The sequence below is a fragment of the Heloderma suspectum genome, chromosome 1 (genome assembly GCF_057233095.1).
Source record: "Heloderma suspectum isolate Gila_16-S chromosome 1, 16-S_ref, whole genome shotgun sequence".
Taxonomy (NCBI): Eukaryota; Metazoa; Chordata; class Lepidosauria; order Squamata; family Helodermatidae; genus Heloderma; species Heloderma suspectum.
The window spans coordinates 6,069,754-6,087,963 of NC_139458.1; the positions used below are offsets into that span (position 1 = coordinate 6,069,754).

Genomic DNA, 18,210 nt, shown 5'->3' on the forward strand with positions numbered 1-18,210 from the left:
TTCCTTGCTTAGTTGCTAGTGATTAGTATCTGAAAGAGTCATAAAGTAATAATGGAATAAAGCCTTGGAAAGGATCCTCGTCGTCTGTGTCCTGAGTTGGCTATTGGAGGGGACTGCAAGAGACAGCTAGGGCGCTCCTGACAGCTTGCACCAAGAAGGATCATGTGCTTCGGTACTAAATATTTGAATCTATAGTTCCAAACTATTTATCCATGACTTCTAAGAGAAGGAGCTTATTTCCATATTCCTTGTTTCCTGTGATATATGAATAGTGTTTCTTGCAATAACACATTCAAATACTCAGTCTGTGTGAAGGCAGAGATATATAAACTCACCTTCTCCCATCTTCCTTTATAATAAGCACAGTCTCAACTGAAACAATACAGATTTTCTCATGTAGGGAATTCTCAGATTGAACCTAGTGCTCTGCTTTCTTTGAAAATCAGGTTGCATTGTCATATTTACCTAATTAAACTTTGTTTTAACAGCAAACAAGGATGAACGATTTACATTCTCTGAATTTAGATACCTGGGTTTGGTCAGGAAAGTAAGTTTTTTTTTCCCTCATCACTTTTTTGTTGTACATAACAATTCTAGTTAAATGTATTTGTAATTTAGTGCTAATTATTTCATGGTGGCTTTTTTTCTTTCTCTCTACTATTTTTTGTAGCTAAGACACTGCTGTTAGCTACACTTAAAAGAACAATGGTGTGGCATACTCATCCCTTTACGCAGCATTATAGCTTCTAGTACATTTCTTTGAATTGTGTGATATTGGAGTGCTTTTGTCGTGAACCAACCCCCTGCTCCTGCAGACTCCTCTAATTTTATTGTTTTAAACTGTTTTTATTGTATGTTGTACATCGCCCAGAGAGGCTGGGTGACCAGCCAGATGGGCGATTAATAAATTTAATAATAAATAAAAATAAATAAATAATCTGGTTTTGAAAAGCAAGGGGAGTGCTCCCGCAAGAGCCTTACCCAAGAAGGTAAGACATTCCACAGAGAAGCAAAGTGATTTAGAAAAATAGAAGGTTGCACATCCAAACACAGCACTGACAGTCGGTCAGGCCATCAGGCACACTGTTCCTTGAGTTGCAGATTGGGAACGGGTAGTTGCAGCCTGACTTTGGCCTTCCAGCGCAGTCAAGCTGCCCACTGAAGAAGGCCCAGAAAGGTGTCTGCACGTCAGCCATCTTCCATTTTTGACACCCATGCTCTACAAGACTCGGGTGCAGCAGTGCAGTAAGCAGGCACTCTGCAAGCAAACAATGTGTCACAAAGCTTCAGAAAATAGTTGTCCCCCGTAAACATGCAAAATGGCCAGCCCAGTAAATCTTTTGTTTGCTTTCTAGTAGACAGCCACTGTGTGAACAGAATGCTGGACTAGATGGACCCTGGGTCTAATCCTGCATGGCTCTTCTTATGTTCTTATATATGCCTTTTGGTTTTTGGTTGTTTTTCTACCTAGAATTTCTACAAATGGAGAAAACCCAAGAGACAGATCATGGCACACTTTGACTTCTCTAACAGATGGTAAACTTTTCCTGTTTGGTGGTCTGAGTTCAGACAATGTACCCTTAAGTAAGTAGTTTTTTTTCCAGAATGATTGAGACTGCTATGCAAATAAGGACGCAAGCGATAACCAATTGGTGTGATTAATGAACAAGAATGTTAATATTAGATTAAAGTGTATGCCCAGTGAATTCATGGCATGACAGCAGTGAAAAACTTGAGATACAGGACTCTTGAAGGACCTTCCACCCTCCTGGCCCCGTCCTCCCTGCACCAAATTTGATGAAAATAAACTTAAAGATAACATTTCCTTCCTGTATTTTTTTTTAAACTAGCAGAATTCACTTTTCAGAGTGAAACTTTTGTCTCTGTCTTTCTAACCATCAGCGACTAAAGATGAAATCCAGTGTCAGAAATCTTTTATTTAAAAAAAACTTTTATTTTTTAAAGTCTGTAACTAACAGCTTGGTATTTAAAAGGGGGGGGGGGCTTGTATTTAATTAGCTGCTCCTGGAGCACACCTTCAAAATCTTCTCTGGAGGGTTGGAGGGATTTCACCCACTATATTTAATTCCCAGGCTGCAATTCTGTGCACACTTACTTGTGAGTAAACCCATTTAACTCAGTGGAATGCACTTCCAAGTAAACAGGTATAAGGTCAGCTTTTAAGTTTTGCAAATCCCATTGACTTCAGTGGAATTTAACTAGCCTGTATACACAATTGGAACTTTATGTATATTTTTGGAAGCCACTTAAGGAATATTCCATATTATTAATTTTGTGAGAAGTAAAATGTTTTAAGAAAATGTTTCCTTCTAACAGTGTTTCTTTGAGTTCTGGGTAGTGTCCATCTCCAGCCAGTATGAGGCAGACTTTTTCAAGATGCCTGGGTTCTAAAGTGCCTCCCAAGACTAGTTTCTTGTCTGCTTCTGCAGGAGAAAGAAGACCTGAACCTAGTCTGTGGCCCTTCATGGGCAGCATTTTCAACAGACAAAAGGAAAAAGTAGTAATAAGAAGAGAAGGAGTCATTTAGCTCACCTGAATAGAGCTTGTGCTTATTCGCAGTCCCTGAAGAGAAGCAGAATGCTTGTGAAACTTAGAGGGGTTCCAAGCCCATGAGCTCAAGGAGCTTTTAGATTTTTTTTTTTAAGTAGCAACACCACCACCCACAGCCACATGGTAATCCTCTCCGGAAACTTAGGAGAGTTTCAAAAGAAGGCAGTAATGACATGGCATGAAAGGCAGGTGTCCAAAGAAATAGGGTCAAAACCCCCACTGAGCTAGCCCAAGCTGCTCTTTGAGTCCTGGCCAGAGTTGCCCCAGTTTTTCATACTCAGTATCAGTTATTTCATATTCACCACAAAACAATGTGTTATATGGTCACTTATCAATTGTTTTTAAGAAAAGACATGCCATTAATCTATGCATCTTTCTTTTCAGGTGATGGTTGGATTTATGATGTTGCAACAAATGAATGGAAACAACTCACATACTTACCAAAGAATAGACCTAGGTATAATAAGCTAATCAACATTTGCTGAAATTGAGGAAAGTATGAATAGATCATTATGTAATGTTCAGCATCAGAAAATAGGCTTGTATCCCATAGTGCAAGTAGAAAGGCAGTTGTTTTCACACGAGGGGGTGCACTGATTTCCACCAACTTCCTCCCCCCCTCGCCCAGCTGCAGCCCCCATGCCACATCAAATGCTGTTCCAGAGGGTCCCTAACCTTCAGGAGTGGCTTTGCTGGAGCTGCAGTGGAAGGGAAGAGGCACAAAAGCACTGTTACAGAAGTACAGCTTTCTCCAACTTGGTGCCCTCCAGATGTGTTGGTCTGCATCATAGAGCATTGGCTGTGCTGGCTGGGAATTCTGGGAGTTGCAGTCCCACACATCTGGAGGGCACCAGACTAGGGAAGGCTAAATTGGGAGAAGTCTGCTCACAGTTCATAGATCCAACCTATATCTTCTTTGAAAACCTGATTTGCACACATTTTTAGGCGTGTGTTTTCAAATAACTTTATCCTGTATCTCTAACTGAACCACTAATATCCTTTTAAATGTTTTCCAAATGTTACTAAGAAGGTATAAGTAATGTTATTGTGAAGAATTTTAAGGTTTGGATTATATTTGGCTCCATTTAGATCTGTCAAAAACATAATGCCAATGGACACGTATTGAATGTTTAAGTTTCCGTCCCAACACATTTGTTCAGAAGAGAGCTGCACTGATTTTAGCCGAAATTGCTTTCTGGTAGTTAGAATGGCAACCGTTAAGTCCTGATTCAAACCAACATCTACGTGTGTGAGTATGCACACAGAGTGGTGAGGGAGTGAGATTGCATCGACACATTTTTTGTTTATGTATTTATATGCCACCATATCACAAGCACTCTCTGGGCAGTTCACAAAATAAGAGTAACATATCAAAAGTACAACTAAAAAACCCCAATAAGATAGAACACAGCGTTAAAATACCACCAAATAAGATAAAAACAGATAAAAGGATGCATGCAGAAGGACGTTAGGTGCATAGGTCCTATGTGAATGTGGCATCAATGTAGGCCCAAAGTTTGGGCAGGTGCCCTCAGGTGGATGCAACCCCACTCCTGCACCACGTGCAGCCACTATGCACACAGAAATTGCCCCCACCCATATATAGGATGTGTCAGGGAGATTACAGGGCAGTGCTACTACGCCTTTCATTCCATAGATCTTCTACCATTTGAGTAATTTGATATAAAATCAGTTTGAAGTAAAATTGAGCTTTTCCATTGTTCCTCGGTCATCTTTGCTTAAGGTACTGGAAATGCACACCTATAGATTCCTCCCCAGATCAGGCTACAGTCAAGCCAGTAGAAATAAGAAAGTATGCACAAGCCCTTGTAAGCAGTTCCTCCATCTGTGTCCTTTCCTCGCCATGTTTATTGGGCAAGGATCAGCAACTCATGGCCCCAGGGTCAAATCTGTCCCACTGAGGAATACCAGATAGGCCTTCAGTTCCCAGAGGCAAGAGATGTGTGTACAATCTGGTGAGTCACTTTGAGGAGATATGGCTGGCCCACTACCATCCATCCATCCCTCCTCTCCCTCCCCCCGCAAGTTGTTAAGCTAGTTGATGACTGGCAAGTTAGGGCTACTGGCAGAGAGCACAGCACTCTCCAGGTTATCAAATGTTACCTTTTTAACAAAGGGCATTCATATTTTTACTTGTGAGTTTTATGTAATGGTCTGAATAACTTGAATTGTCACTGTACATCTCAGTGAAGACATTACAGATTACAATGTCGTTTGAGCCATCTTCTGCTCACATAACAGGACTTCCGCATGCTCACCTCCCACTACAGGCCCCTGTGCACCCCAAAAATCAGCTCTGAAGGGTCCCCTACTCCTTCGGGGGCACATGGGGAGCTGCAGTGGGGAAAGGAAATCCATTCCACCAGCAGTTTGTTTTGCTGGCAGAAGTCCAGCATTGGATACAATCCACTATTCCCAATTTTGTAACTATGGTTATTAAAAGGATGCTGCAGGCTCATACTCTCCTCCTTTCCTCCTCGGTTCTCCCACACAAATCCACCTCTTCTTCCCTTCCCTTTTTGGATGAACCGTAGTGCAGTATTGAGTCCGCGCTGATATAAATGTTAACTATGGTTAGCTTAAAGCACAGTTTGCAAACCTGCTTTTGGCCACAGGTGCAATAGTAACATTAACATTGGTGAAGATGCAATGCTGGATCATAGTTATATCCAAAAAGGGAAGGGAGAGGAAGTTAATGTGCAGGGGAGGGAAAAGTAAGGATGGAGGAGTGCTTGAGTCTGTGGGACACTCCCAATCTCCTAACCATGGTTAGGTGATCAGGAACATTAAATTTGCACTGTGCTTGTACGATATCTGAGATGAGCTGGGTGGCTACTAGAAAAAGGGTCTTCTCTGTGTTGGCACCCCAGTTGTAAAACATTCTCTCCAGAAAGATTGGCCAGGCACCAGTGTTATTGTCCTTTCAACACTGGGGACAGACTTTTTGATTTTCCTGAGCTTTTTAAATAGTTTTAATCCTGCTGATTATTTTATGCTGTTCTTATGATTTTGTGGGTTTTAATATTTTTTGTATTTACATTTTAATTGTTTTATTCTTTTTTAAATATTTTTTTAAATAAATGAAGGGTGGTATAAAATTCTTACAGTAAATAAATAAATAAATAAATATCCAAGCTATCCTTGTTTATCACCTCATGCCTGGCAATTGAATATGTGAATGGCATCCATGGAAAAATACTGTATTTGAGGTGACACCAGTGATACAAAAGCTTTGGCTGTGGTGTTAATCTCTGATGACTGTTCCAAGTCATCAGTTCACATTGCAGCCAACAAGCTGATAAACACTTGTGTGCGACCTCATCCTTCTGTCCGAGTAAATGTATTGAGGACTAGGGGGTGGCCCTTTTGACAACAGCCTGGCTCTCTCTTGGCTGTGCCCATATCTTTGGGTAGCTGCTGTGCCAAGTCCTCATTCTGTTTTTCATATTATGGTCCAGCTGCTACTCCTGTTACAATATTGGCCCTAAATACTTAACCTTTTCTTCATAGGCACTGCTCACTAAGAGTTCCGTAGAATACTTTAGAGTTTAGTTGTAACTCAGAACTTTTGAATTATAACAGGTACTATCATTCTAGATGGAGAGTTTGTTTAAAAAGATGATGTTAATTTAGCTGATTAATGATGCAAATAACATGCTTTATTAGAATGTCTAGGTGCTAAGTTAGAGCAGCTGTGAGAGGACATAAGCTCTATCAGTCTGTAGAAAAAGCCTCAGGTTTCAAGCTAGGAGTCCAGGCAGCACAGAGTCAAGGCAGGAAAGGCTTTCCAGTGTTCTGCGATGATCCAGTCCAGGCCAGAGTTTTCCTAATGCAGATAAGACAGAGGCAGACCTATCAACAGGTATGAGGAAGAGAACAGGTGGGATACAGTTTAGTGTAAGGAGAACGGTGCATAATGACTGAAATGAACAACATGAGAAGTGCTCTTTAGTGCTGAGTCACCTTTGCATATTTTTGCAGTAGTTAAATAAACAAAAGGGAACAAATTCTGCAGTCCTGTTGACCTCAAGTGAGTTGCACACTTGGTCAGTGAATTCCCAAAATAAAATTCATCTCATTGCAGTGAATCTCTCCTAACATAAATTATTGGTACAAACTTATAAGAATTTCTTATACTTTCAACTGCCTGTATCTATGCAAACCCATTTGTTTATTTTGCACTAGCATGTGCAGAAAAGAAACTTTTTCCCTAGAGCATGATTTTGGAAATGGTTAATAACGGTTATTCAGAAAACAACCTCTGCTGTTGGGAGGATGCAAGGGAGGAACGTGAGAACAGAGGGCTCTGGTTTTTTTCACCCCAGCCGCATGTTCAGGGAGGGGGGAGCATAAGCAACCCAGCACTGCAGCACACTCTGTATTCATGGAAAGCTGGTATCTAAGCAAAACTACCAAGCGCTTTTTGCATATATATTTTTCCACAAAGGTATCTTCGGTAATACCGTTTAAGCAAATTCCATTTGTGTGCTTGTCTGATTCCTTGATCTCAGTTGAGAGTGGTATATCAGGCCTCTGTAGTACAGTTGGGCATAGGCCATTCCTCTGTATTATATAGCTGACAGGGAACAGCATAGGCTTCAAAGTCCACATGACTTACTGAACATGAGTTCATTTGCTTAAGGAGGGAAGGTATCATTCTTATCCAGAGATATTTCCCCAACTCTCAGTTTATGCAGTGCCCAAGGTTTTGGAAACAATCCTTTCAGGTGACCCAGATATTAAATAGCTGCCATGCTTAACCTGAGAGTCTGAACAGTCTTGCTCTTTTGATACCCATGCCAGCTACTTCAGAACAGTATTGAGTGACTGTTAGACCATTAGTTTGGACCATGGATATCAAGCAACATAGAACTTTGAGATCAAGTCTGTGCTTATCGCAACAGCCATTTAAAATTGTGCTCACTAAAGGTACTTTATAATCTGTTCTCTCAAGGCAGAACAGCTGCTTTGGTTGCTTTACTCATATTTAAATCTATCTCGCTGATCCAAAGTTTATAATTGCAAGCATCAGTTTAAGAACTGGAATGCATGCGTTGTTAAATGTTTAATCATTTCAGTTTAGCAAAATAAATCCACTCATGGTAAGTAGACAAAGCCCAGAAATATTTCAAGTTCTTGATTCATGGCTAATGAGTTCAAAATACTTCTAAGATCCATTTGAGTGGACTAGTTTGTTAATTCAGGGCGCAATCCTATGCATGTAGGATTTTTTTCTATCTAAACAACTCCCAGCAATCCCCAGCTATCCATGCTGGCTGGAGTATGCTGGGAGTTTTAGGACTCTTTTTTATCTAAATATGCATAGGATTACAACCTCAGGCACATAGAGACAGCTCCATTCAAGTAACTACTTATCATGCATTGGAAATTAAGGGGGAAGTCCTACAACATGGGTGTGATAGATCCCCCTCTCATTGAAGCCTTATAAATATTTGAAAACGTGTTTAAATCTCGAATTATTTAGGAATTCATTCTAACCTATAATACCTTTTTAGGTTGTGGCATACAGCCTGTCTTGGTAAAGAAGGTGAAGTGATGGTCTTTGGAGGGAGTAAAGATGACTTGCATTTCCTGGACACGGTCAGTAAATGTCATACTTATTAAATGACATCATTGCCACTCATAAACCTTGTAACTGAAATATAAATTAATGATGTATATTTTTATGGCAGAGAATTTAAGCAGACAAAATCAGATCATTTGAGATCACTTTTGTTGCTTCTTTTGTTCCACCTTTGTCCACTATTGTTCCATCAACATCATGAGACCCCAAAGAATGCTATTTTGCTTGCCAGTACATGCAGCAAAATGTGTGCATGTGTGATTGTCACACATGACTATCTCCTTGCAGCTTTCAGGCTTTTTCCTACTTGGAAGTGATGTCCTTGGAGGAAAAGCATAATGGGTAAAATGAAGGGGCAATGCCAGGGAAGCATCTTTGCTTCTCCTGAAATGGTTTTGCAACTATTTGAGTATTAAACACTCAGTTAAGCTCCCATTCAGGAAAAAAAATCCTCGAGAGCCTTCACAATGAACCTGTTGTGAAATTTTACACTGGTCCTCAAAGCTAGACTCACAATTTTAAGGAAACTGCCTGTCCACTCTAATCAAAAGGAGAGGTCCTTCTGCCTATCCCACCACTGTCAGAAGTATGGTTGGTGGGAATAAAGCAAAGGGCCTTCATGTGGAACTGCCTTGTCTCAGGAGACCTAACTCTCCCCATCTCTGTTAATATTCTACCACCTTTTGAACAGTTCTTTTTATTTTGACAGGCCTTTGGCCTGCCTTCTGTATACTTTTTGGTTTTGCTCTCTTCAGAAATTGCTTGGTAGTTTTTATGTTATCTGCTGCTCCTTAATGTGTCGTCTTTTAAACTTCTCATATTTTTAAAAAATGTTAATTTTTATTTTTATTTTACAAAAGCCTGCTTGAGTACCTTACAAGACGGAAAGGATACAAATTATAACTAAATCCATTTTGGCTGCCATGATGTTTGATATCGTTATGAACCCACTGGAGGAGGTGGTCTGGTGATTTGGGGCTGTACCCACACTGCTGCTGCGCTTCTGCTCATTTTGTTGCACCAGCAGGACTCACCGCTAGCGCAGCAGGAAGTTGGTGCTACCTAAAACAACCCGGGAAATGAGCAGAAATACTTGTTTCTAGATCGGGACAGGTCCGCAGAGCTCTCTTATGTGAGCTCCGGTAACCTGCCCCATTCCGGAAATGAGCGGTTTAGGTGGTTTCCAATTGCTGTACGAGCTGCCAGCTCCCTGCTGCACTGGTGGCGGTTCCTGCTGGAACACAGACAACATTATGTACTGCCCTTGGTGTGAGATGTCATCACTGTGAGGATGACATTTAGCTCTGTTATCCTCCCATCTGAGGCAGGGCAAGCGCTGAAGAGATATCTAGAAACAGTAATGGGCTGGATGAGAGTGAATAAACTGAAGCTCAGTTTGGAAGTTCTATTGGTTGGTGGTTTAATGATTCTGGGAAGTGATAAGTAACCTGTTCTGAATGGGATTGCTGTCCCCCTTAAACAGTAGCTTTGGAGTCTGGGCCTCCTTTTAGATCTGGATCTTGTTTTGGATGCCCAATTATTAGTGATACAAAGAAACTTTCACCAACTTAAGCTGGTAATTGGAGCCCTTACCAGACAGGCCATAGTTATCCACGCTCTGGCAATCTGCTGTAATGCACTCTGCATGTGGCTGCCCTTGAAGACTGTTCAGAAATGTAGTTTAACTGGTTCTGACTAAGATTGCAAGACATTAACAGTGGCATGTAAGTCTGATAGTATCTCACTAGTTTGTTTTGGGGCCCAGTTCAAAGTGCTTGGGATCAGGATACCTTAAGGTCTACTTCCTGTCATATAAATCTGCCCAAGCTTTTAAGAAAATCTTTTGAAGTGCCCCTGCATTCTGAGGTGAAGTGGGTGGCACTCAGAAAATGGGCCTTTTTTGCAGTAGCACCGCAACTCTGGGATATTCTCCTGAAATTGATCCAACAAGCACCTTCATTAATGTTATTTAGGTGCTAAAATAAGCTCTGCTGTTTTATTCTTTTAGTTCTTGATTTTATTATCCTGCTGTTTTTATTGACTTGCTGCATGTTGGTATTATTGATTTTTCAGTTTGATATGAGGAGGCATCCAAAAATGAGTTAGTTCTCCCTCTGTTGCCCAGGAAGGCAAGGACCATGTGACCTAGATTTTTGTCTCTAGGCTGGGTGCTGCTAAACTCCACCAAGTTCTTTTCCAAGCCTTTGTCCAGGACAGAGCCTGTCAAGTTATACTTTTATCTCTTAACTGCTTTTGTTCACTTACCTTCTCCTGATCCATTTGAACTACTAAAGACCATCTTGCTAAGATGCTCTTCCTCGAGGTGGCTTTCCTCGTGGCAATTACATCAGGCGGAAGGATATCATTTTCATAGGCATACTCCTCCATAGGAATTCTTCCTTCATACTAAAAGCAAGCAGTGTCTTTTACAGGTCTCAGGCACTCACTTTACCTTTGTTCTGCCCTGAGCCCTGCATAAGCTGGGTGTGTGGAGAGCACTCAAGATCTATATCAGTCGCACAAAATCCTTCAGACACAGACACCTTACTTGTTTCCTTTCACACTGTTTCCCTGGAGAAAAATGCTTCTAGCTCTGTGTGGCGTATCGACCCTTCCCCTTCTTTTGAGTATCAACTCATCACCACTCCTCATGAAAATCTCCACAGCATTGGGTACAAATTCTAACTCTAGAATTCTTAATATTTTTATATTCCATCAACTTCTTCCTTTAGGGAAAACCAGAGAGTTTTTCCCTAGAGGAAGGGATACAACCATAATAATCTCAAAATGCATAGCAGAGGTGTTTTTCTCCTGCTGCTGAGAAAATCTCTTTTCATTTATCAACCTTTAAAACTGTAGCTGCCACCACTCTCCTCTTAACTAGGAGATAACCTCTCTCTCTCTCTCTCTCTCTCTCTCTCTGTGTGTGTGTGTGTGTGTGTGTGTGTGTGTGTGAGAGAGAGAGAGAGAGAGAGAGAGAGAGAGAGAGAGAGACTGTCAAGAATGACGGCCTGCTTTCCACCATAAGATTAGGCTAGGCTATCACGTCGGATGTAACCACCTGGAATTGCATATTATCTAGAGGCTCCTCGGACCTCTGCCCAAATCCAGGCACAGTCCATGCTAACTGGGGAGTGAAAACAGCTGGAGTTGGTGGGGAGTTTCAGCCTCCTAGAGGCCAGGGCAGTCCACCCAGGGGTTGAACCAGTGATTGGCTGAAGGAAAATCTGCCCTGGTTGCCAGGGCTGGGCTTTAAAAGAGGGCTGAGGTAGAGGCAGGGGCTCCCTTCATCCTGGTGGTCCTGGACCTGCAGACGGCTGGTTGCTGTCCAGGGAGATCCATACTTAGGTATGCAAGGATAGGCCAGGTAGATGTATTGTTTTGCATGGGTGTGCATTCATGAAGCTGTCTGTATATAGTTAAGTGATTTGGCTTTGTACCTTCTTGTGTAACTTGCTACTTCCATTCTTCCCTTTCCCTCTACCCCTTCATTATGATCTTAATAAACCTTTATCCAACCTTTAGTTGGTGTGATCTCTCTGCATAACCACAGTGCTAATTTCAGTGCCTCTTGGCTTAGGAGGGTCACTACTGGGCATTTGGGGCTTGGCTAGCCCGATTTTTGGAAGGGGATCCCGGGATCGGGTCCCTACCTCGCAGGGAGGTTGGGGCTGGTCCCGGCAGTGGGATCCCATCTTTCACAGTGATTCTAGCTTATTACATTCTCACTATAATCAAACCTTTTCCCTGTTAATAAGACTGATATAGTTTGTATTAACAATAAAAGTGTTATTTACAAAGGATAAGATGTTTTAAGTTAGTTGGTGTGACCTGTGGTAAAGAATTGTTTCACGTTTTTATTAAATCCTTGCCTCCTCTACCCCATTTAATAATAGCCTTTAAAATAGTAATTAAACCTCCCAGGGAATCTATCACCCCCCAAGGCTAGAGCCCAGAGTTCTTCCTAACCCTCAAGCCACAAACCCTATCTGAGGCTTCAGGACCAACCCAGCTCCTGTTATTCTCCCTCTCTCCCAGCAGTAAAACCCCACAGCCAGTCAGGAGACATTCTGAACATCCCAATTCCCCCCTCCCACCTACTTGCCAAAGCCTTGAGACAAGACATGTTACATCAACCATGTAAACAGACATCATAATAATTAAACCATAAAACAATATACCGTTTAATCACACTGTACTTTAGCCATATGGTTTAAAGCATGCCTTGCCATAGCACCTGCCTAAACCTCTCCACGTTACAGCCACACCTGCAGCCTTCTCCACTAATGCACCCCTTACAGAAATATGTAGGGCTGCCACACAGACCGCACCTAGCACCTTCACTAAATTCTAGTTTGGACGTTTTTGCCTCTGTGGAGACAGCCTTTGAGAGAAGAGTGCTATAGCAACTCTTCCTCCTTTGAGGTTCCAGCCACTGTCACCCACATTAGGTTAGCTTGTGCACAATCCATTGTTGGATGCCTCCTCACACCAAACTGGGAATGGAACATTGAACACTTACCATGGAACCATGACCAAATCAATCAGTGGCTGACTCGCATATGGCATAGCCAGGAATGGTAGGTATGCTAGTGATCTCTCTCCACACTCCAGCTTGTGCTAGGCCCAATCAGGGAGGGGATTCTTCTCCCTTTTTCTTATGGACTCCTCAGATGGTACTCTATCTCAACCTCAGCCATGGGATGGAACTGGGCACAGTCTAGCGGCACCAGGCCTAGAGACAAAAAATGAGGTCACATGATCCCTGCCTTCTTGAGCAGTAGGGGGAGGTAACCCATTGTTGGATGCCTCCATCCCACCAAACCAGGAGGAATCTTCTTAGTAAGTGTCCAAAATTCTATTTTCGTTTTTGTTAGTTTTAATTGCTTTTTTGGCATGGTGGTTTTTATTGTTGTAAGTTGCTTTGAATACCATTGTAGAAAAGCAACCTATAAATATTTGAAATAAATAATTTTGTTCTTGCTTAGCGGCACTGCAGTGACTTACTGATTTTTCAGACACAACCATACTCGCTTCTCAGGTGAGTTGAGAAGATCTGACAAATAACAATATTGTAAAGCAGGGGTGCAGGGGCCAAATCCATCCCAACTGGTGTCCCGGTCCAGCCCTCAGGGGCTTTTTATTTATTTATTATTTATTCATTTATTACATTTCTATACCGCCCAATAGCCAAAGCTCTCTGGGCAGTTCACAACAATTAATTAACGATCTGGGGGTTCCCCAGATGGCCATGTTCCCTTCCTGTGAGCCTCTTGCCTTTCCTCCTTCCCCTATCCTGGCTTTCGTGCACTCCCCCCACTCCCATTCTGAAAGGCTGAAATGTCTCTCCTAAGGCTTGGTTACTGGCAATAAGTGCTTTATGCTAAAATATGCTCGCACTTTTGGCTCTTCCCTTTTTGCCTTTGTTCCCTCCCGCTACTGGAATGCAGCCCCCAAAAGCTTCTCCGAAATGAATTTGGCCCTTGGGCTGAAAAAGGTTCTGCACCGCTGCTGTAAAGCCTCCAGCACAGTACTGGTTCATACATTTTTTAGTAGCGGCTTTATTTGATAACATTAAATGGTAGGCAGCTCCAGTGTGCATGCAGGGCCTCTGACATACACTGAGCTCTCCACATGCAGGGGCTGCCCAGATCTCTATGGGAGTCAGGAAACGCTCCACACCCACTAAGATAATTTCCTGTTCTATATAGAGCATTTTCCAACATGGAAAGGAACCGGGGGGGCGGGGAGCAGCTCCTGCACCTCAAATGTTCTGCAGAACTTGGAATCATGCCAAGTTCTGCAGTTATTGGTGGGACTTGCATTACCTTTACGCTAAAGAAAACCCCTGCAGTCCTCCCAGCATGGAGCCTTTCCAAGTTTACAGACAGCTCCCAGACAGCGACCACATGATTGCTAAGAGGGGAAGTTTTTACTTTTCAAGGTTCCATAGAACTCAGTGAAACGGCGCAATCTAGTGGCTGTTTTAATTGCATAACATTCTGAGTTTAAGGGCATTTCTGCACCAGCCTAAAATCCTGCATTTAAAATAGGGCTTTCTGCTTTCGTTTTAAATGCAGGATCACAACGACTCCCACCCCCTTCCCCCTGTATCTGAGTCTTCCATTAGCTTTCATTGATCAAAGAATCAGAATAGTAGGGTTGGAAGGGGCCTATAAGACCATCGAGTCCAACCCCCTTGATCTCACTCCTCTTCTTGTTGCTTTTACGCTTTTCACGAAACTGAAGCAGAACACAACAGGGTAATTTGATTGCTCATTATGTGATCTATTTAAAAATGGAACAAAGGGCTTTTGTGCAGGAGACGCCTTGCTTTGAATGATCACAGCGTCATGTAAAGAGCCCGCAAACTTCTGTGACGGAGCCATCTGAATCACAGGATAAAAGCTCAATGTGAAGGAGCCCTAAAAGATAGTTCATTAGTTCTGGATGTATCTGTGGACATTACTTTGGATGCATATCAACATACTTACATGGTTAAAATAGTTTGTTCCTATATACTTATTTTTCTTCCTTCAAAGCTTTGTCATTGTGGCATTATTTCTTTCAGGCTGTGCCTTGATTGCATTGGTAAAAATGCTGTCCTCCTGGAGAACCAAATATCCTGGTTACCATCTAGACTCCTGGAGGAGGCTGTAGATAAAATAACTTTCTGGGCCGCTGTTAACCATCGCCAAGAAAGAAAAGCTGAAGCAGAAGGGCAGGAGCAGATTAATGTCTCCTAGCAACCATACAGACCATTGTTGGAGATCATTTAGAAATGCTACAGGTCAACTGTTTGATGGGCTGAATATCGAAGGTTGAGTCAGCTCTGGAGACTTTGAAATGTGCTCTGATTTCTTGATGCATAAGAAACAGTTGTAGATGTTATCAATGTTGTAACAACTCCACTGAGGGGCTCTGGAGGTTAATAACACCTTTCTTGGACTTACTGAGCCAGTTTATAAAAGCCAGTTGATCCAGTTATTATTAAAGCTAAATACATTAATGAGGATTTTATTTGGCCATATTTCTGCATATTGCTACACTTTTGCCATTGTCTGAAAAGTTGAATTTCTTTAATATAATTGCAGCCCAAATGTCCTTTGGACAACACCATAAAAGAAGGGTTGAAGATAGGATGGACTATGCTAAGACACCATTCTATAGAAACACTTTAAAGTTGCACTGTGTTAAATATTTTTGCTGTGAATATTCAAAATGCTTGCACTAAATATTGATTGACTGTAAGTAATCACAGTTCTGAAAATGTTAGACATACCACATGTTGGATGTGTAAAGTTTGTATTTAACTTAGTTGAAAATATTTTGTTAATTTATTGTTAAAGTATTTATAAAGTACTATTTTCCTATCTGTTTCATGTACTTAGTTAACAGGGACCCTGTCATTAATATTTCTTGTGTGTTTGAATAGAATCTTACTCTGAATAGCTTTCACTCACTTGCCTTTTTGAGCAAAGATCTTGAAAAATGTTGTTCTCGTTCATAAGTGCTACTTTTAATTACAGTAACTAAGCACATGCAGCCTAAGAAAATTAGGAGAGGGGTTTCATGCCATAAGATGCTCTTTCATAACTCAATATTACTGTTAAGCTCTATATTCCTTTAAGGAGACTTTTGATACTAGCAGTTTCATTTTTGTTGAGGGAAGAGGCAATGATTTATATAAATGATCTTTGCTCTTTGTTCTTAGTGCTGGAAATGTATGCTAAAATGGGGAATGTGGGTTATCCCCCTCCCTCAAATTGACTGTGTAACTTTACCCCCATGTTTGATATATCACATCTATCAGTCTAAGGGTGCAGTCCTTCGCATCTTAAGGAACTAAAGTTAATTATTGAAAGAGTTCATCTTGCAATGAATCAGGTATTTTAAGCACCTGAATATATCCAGCAGTTTTAGTGAAGTTATGAATATGGGGTAAGTCTACTTTTTCCTGGTACAATGGCATATAGCCTCTTAATCACTGTAGGGAGACACCCCCCAACATGCCACCTTTTATCACCAGATTCACTCCAGTTCCACTTCCTGCTAAGGTAAACCACTTAGCACTGATGTAACAATGATGCCACATCCCTGGAGTGAATCAGATGTCTCAACTGGCAGGACAATTGTTTCCCTTCACCATGATGCTGTTAATATGATCATCCTGATACACCTGCCAGTCAGGATCGCCATTTTGTTTTTTTGTAGGTCCGCTATGCCTTTTACAACTGTGTAACAAGCTGAAATGCAGCAAGCAAAGCTTTCCCAGCATACTGATGCAGTGATGAGCTCCTCCTGCTGAATCTCTGCTTGTCACACATGTGTCAAACGTAAAGGAGTCCTGCCAAAAGATAAGTTGACCATCCTAGCACCAGTCTTTGTGGGATAAGAGCCCTTTGCTCCATCATTAGAACTGATCCGACCATATCTGTAAATTTCATCTCCAGTTTCAGGTTTGTTTTTATATTTGGAGTTCTAAAACATGGTTCTGTGACGTCATGTGCACAAATTTCAGGTTCTTCAGACAGGAGGGAGCCAAGGCAGTCAGTGCTAAAAAGGACTGGCTTTCAAAATAAAACCAACAGCTTTCAAAATGGACATGGACATGAGTGACTTTGGAGGGTGTTGCAGGGGCATTCAGTTCTTTCATTCTGCTTCTCTGTATGTGCAGGAGACTCAGGTCTACTGAATATGTCAAGAATCAGACAGGTGTGCTGCTGTGCAACTCTAGTCCCATGACTAAAGTTGCAATCTACTGGGAAGGTCTCCTGTGCCAAGGCCTCACGAAATGAATGGGAAAAAAATAATGCTTTTAAGCAGTTCCTGTGCATTTCAAGTGGGGGTTGAGCAGGAGAACTTCCATTTCAGTGTGTTGTGCCCAATATTTAGAGTTATTTGTCATCTATTTCAATGGAATCTGAAATCAGTGTGGTTAGAACTGGTGTGAGAATTATGCTGACTTCCAGATACAGCCTGAGTAACGATGGTGTTACTTTAAACTGTTGCCATAAAGTAAAAACCTGAAAGGACAAAGTCAGGGTAATTCACTTGGAGCTTCATTAGCAACACGGGTGAGGATTCCATAGTAGACCTAGTCAAATCCGATAAGGAAGAAGTATCCATTAAGTTTCTCATATTGAAATGGTGGTCAGAACTAGTTCTGATTAAAAGTGCCTTTATCACCTTATTATGTTTTCATTGTTTTACAATACCTATGTGATTTTTGTCCCTCTTGCAAATGGAATTAAAAGTATTAAATTCTGATAGTCTGTCTTGTCTGTATCACCTTACATCCAGATAGAGAACTTATTCTCCAATTAACAATCTTTATGTCGCCAAAATGGCACCATCCACACACAAGAGCAGCGTATCAGCAAGCCTGAGGGAACCCCAAGATTTGCAGAAGTAGAAAAAAGAAACTTCAGATAAAAGAAACCTAAGTGGTGGGAACCTCCATGATAGCCAAATGAGCCATCAGTGACTACAAAACACTGAGCATCTGTTGGAGAGGAATGGAAAACTGACGGGGAGGAGGAATGGAGCATTCTGGAAGAGGACATGGCTTGCTGGGCTGGAACCCTAAACAGGAAAACTTCACACTACAACACTTCATTGCAGGACCCACTTGTTCCCTGTAATAGTAAACTTGGAAGGTTGAGTGTCTTAACAGTTCGGAAATAAATACGAGGTAGTGACTTCTGCATACTCGGGGGATGCTGTAAGTATGCAGAAGGACAAACATTTGCTCATTTAAAAAAAATTCCATTTGAAAAGAGCAAACTGGCAAACTTGTGAGCTTACAGAATACTGATGGCAATTGAGTGGAGGGAGGGAGAGGGAAGTCTAAGGCTGCAGCTGGCAGGGTTGGGAATTGTTAATCTGGCAGTGAACAGATTAATATTCCTAATAAGGTTGAAGAGGTTACCTTAAACTGCAAATGGTTAATTTGGTCCTGAAATGGCTGAATAGTCTGAGGGTTTGGGGGAGACCCCACCCAAAAAGACCCCAGACTCATATTTAAATAGAGC

At 41.6% G+C, this 18,210-nt stretch overlaps 1 protein-coding gene across 6 annotated transcripts in view; it reads left to right on the forward strand.

Annotated features, from left to right (window-relative positions):
- The window catches only part of KLHDC1 (kelch domain containing 1), a 30,410-nt gene extending 12,947 nt beyond the window's left edge, over nt 1-17,463 (forward strand). For 2 of the 6 annotated variants that reach the window (XM_084834061.1, XM_084834033.1), the window contains exons 8-13: nt 489-547; nt 1,472-1,584; nt 2,956-3,028; nt 8,109-8,193; nt 13,165-13,217; nt 14,748-17,463. In XM_084834061.1, coding sequence (XP_084690187.1) covers nt 489-547; nt 1,472-1,584; nt 2,956-3,028; nt 8,109-8,193; nt 13,165-13,217; nt 14,748-14,922 — 558 coding nt within the window. In that variant the 3' untranslated portion in view covers nt 14,923-17,463. Of the gene's footprint in view, nt 1-488; nt 548-1,471; nt 1,585-2,955; nt 3,029-8,108; nt 8,194-13,164; nt 13,218-14,747 lie in introns of those variants that run through there. The other 4 variants (XM_084834042.1, XM_084834071.1, XM_084834051.1 and 1 more) reach the window with 4 other exon arrangements.
- Nucleotides 17,464-18,210: the final 747 nt, after the last annotated feature.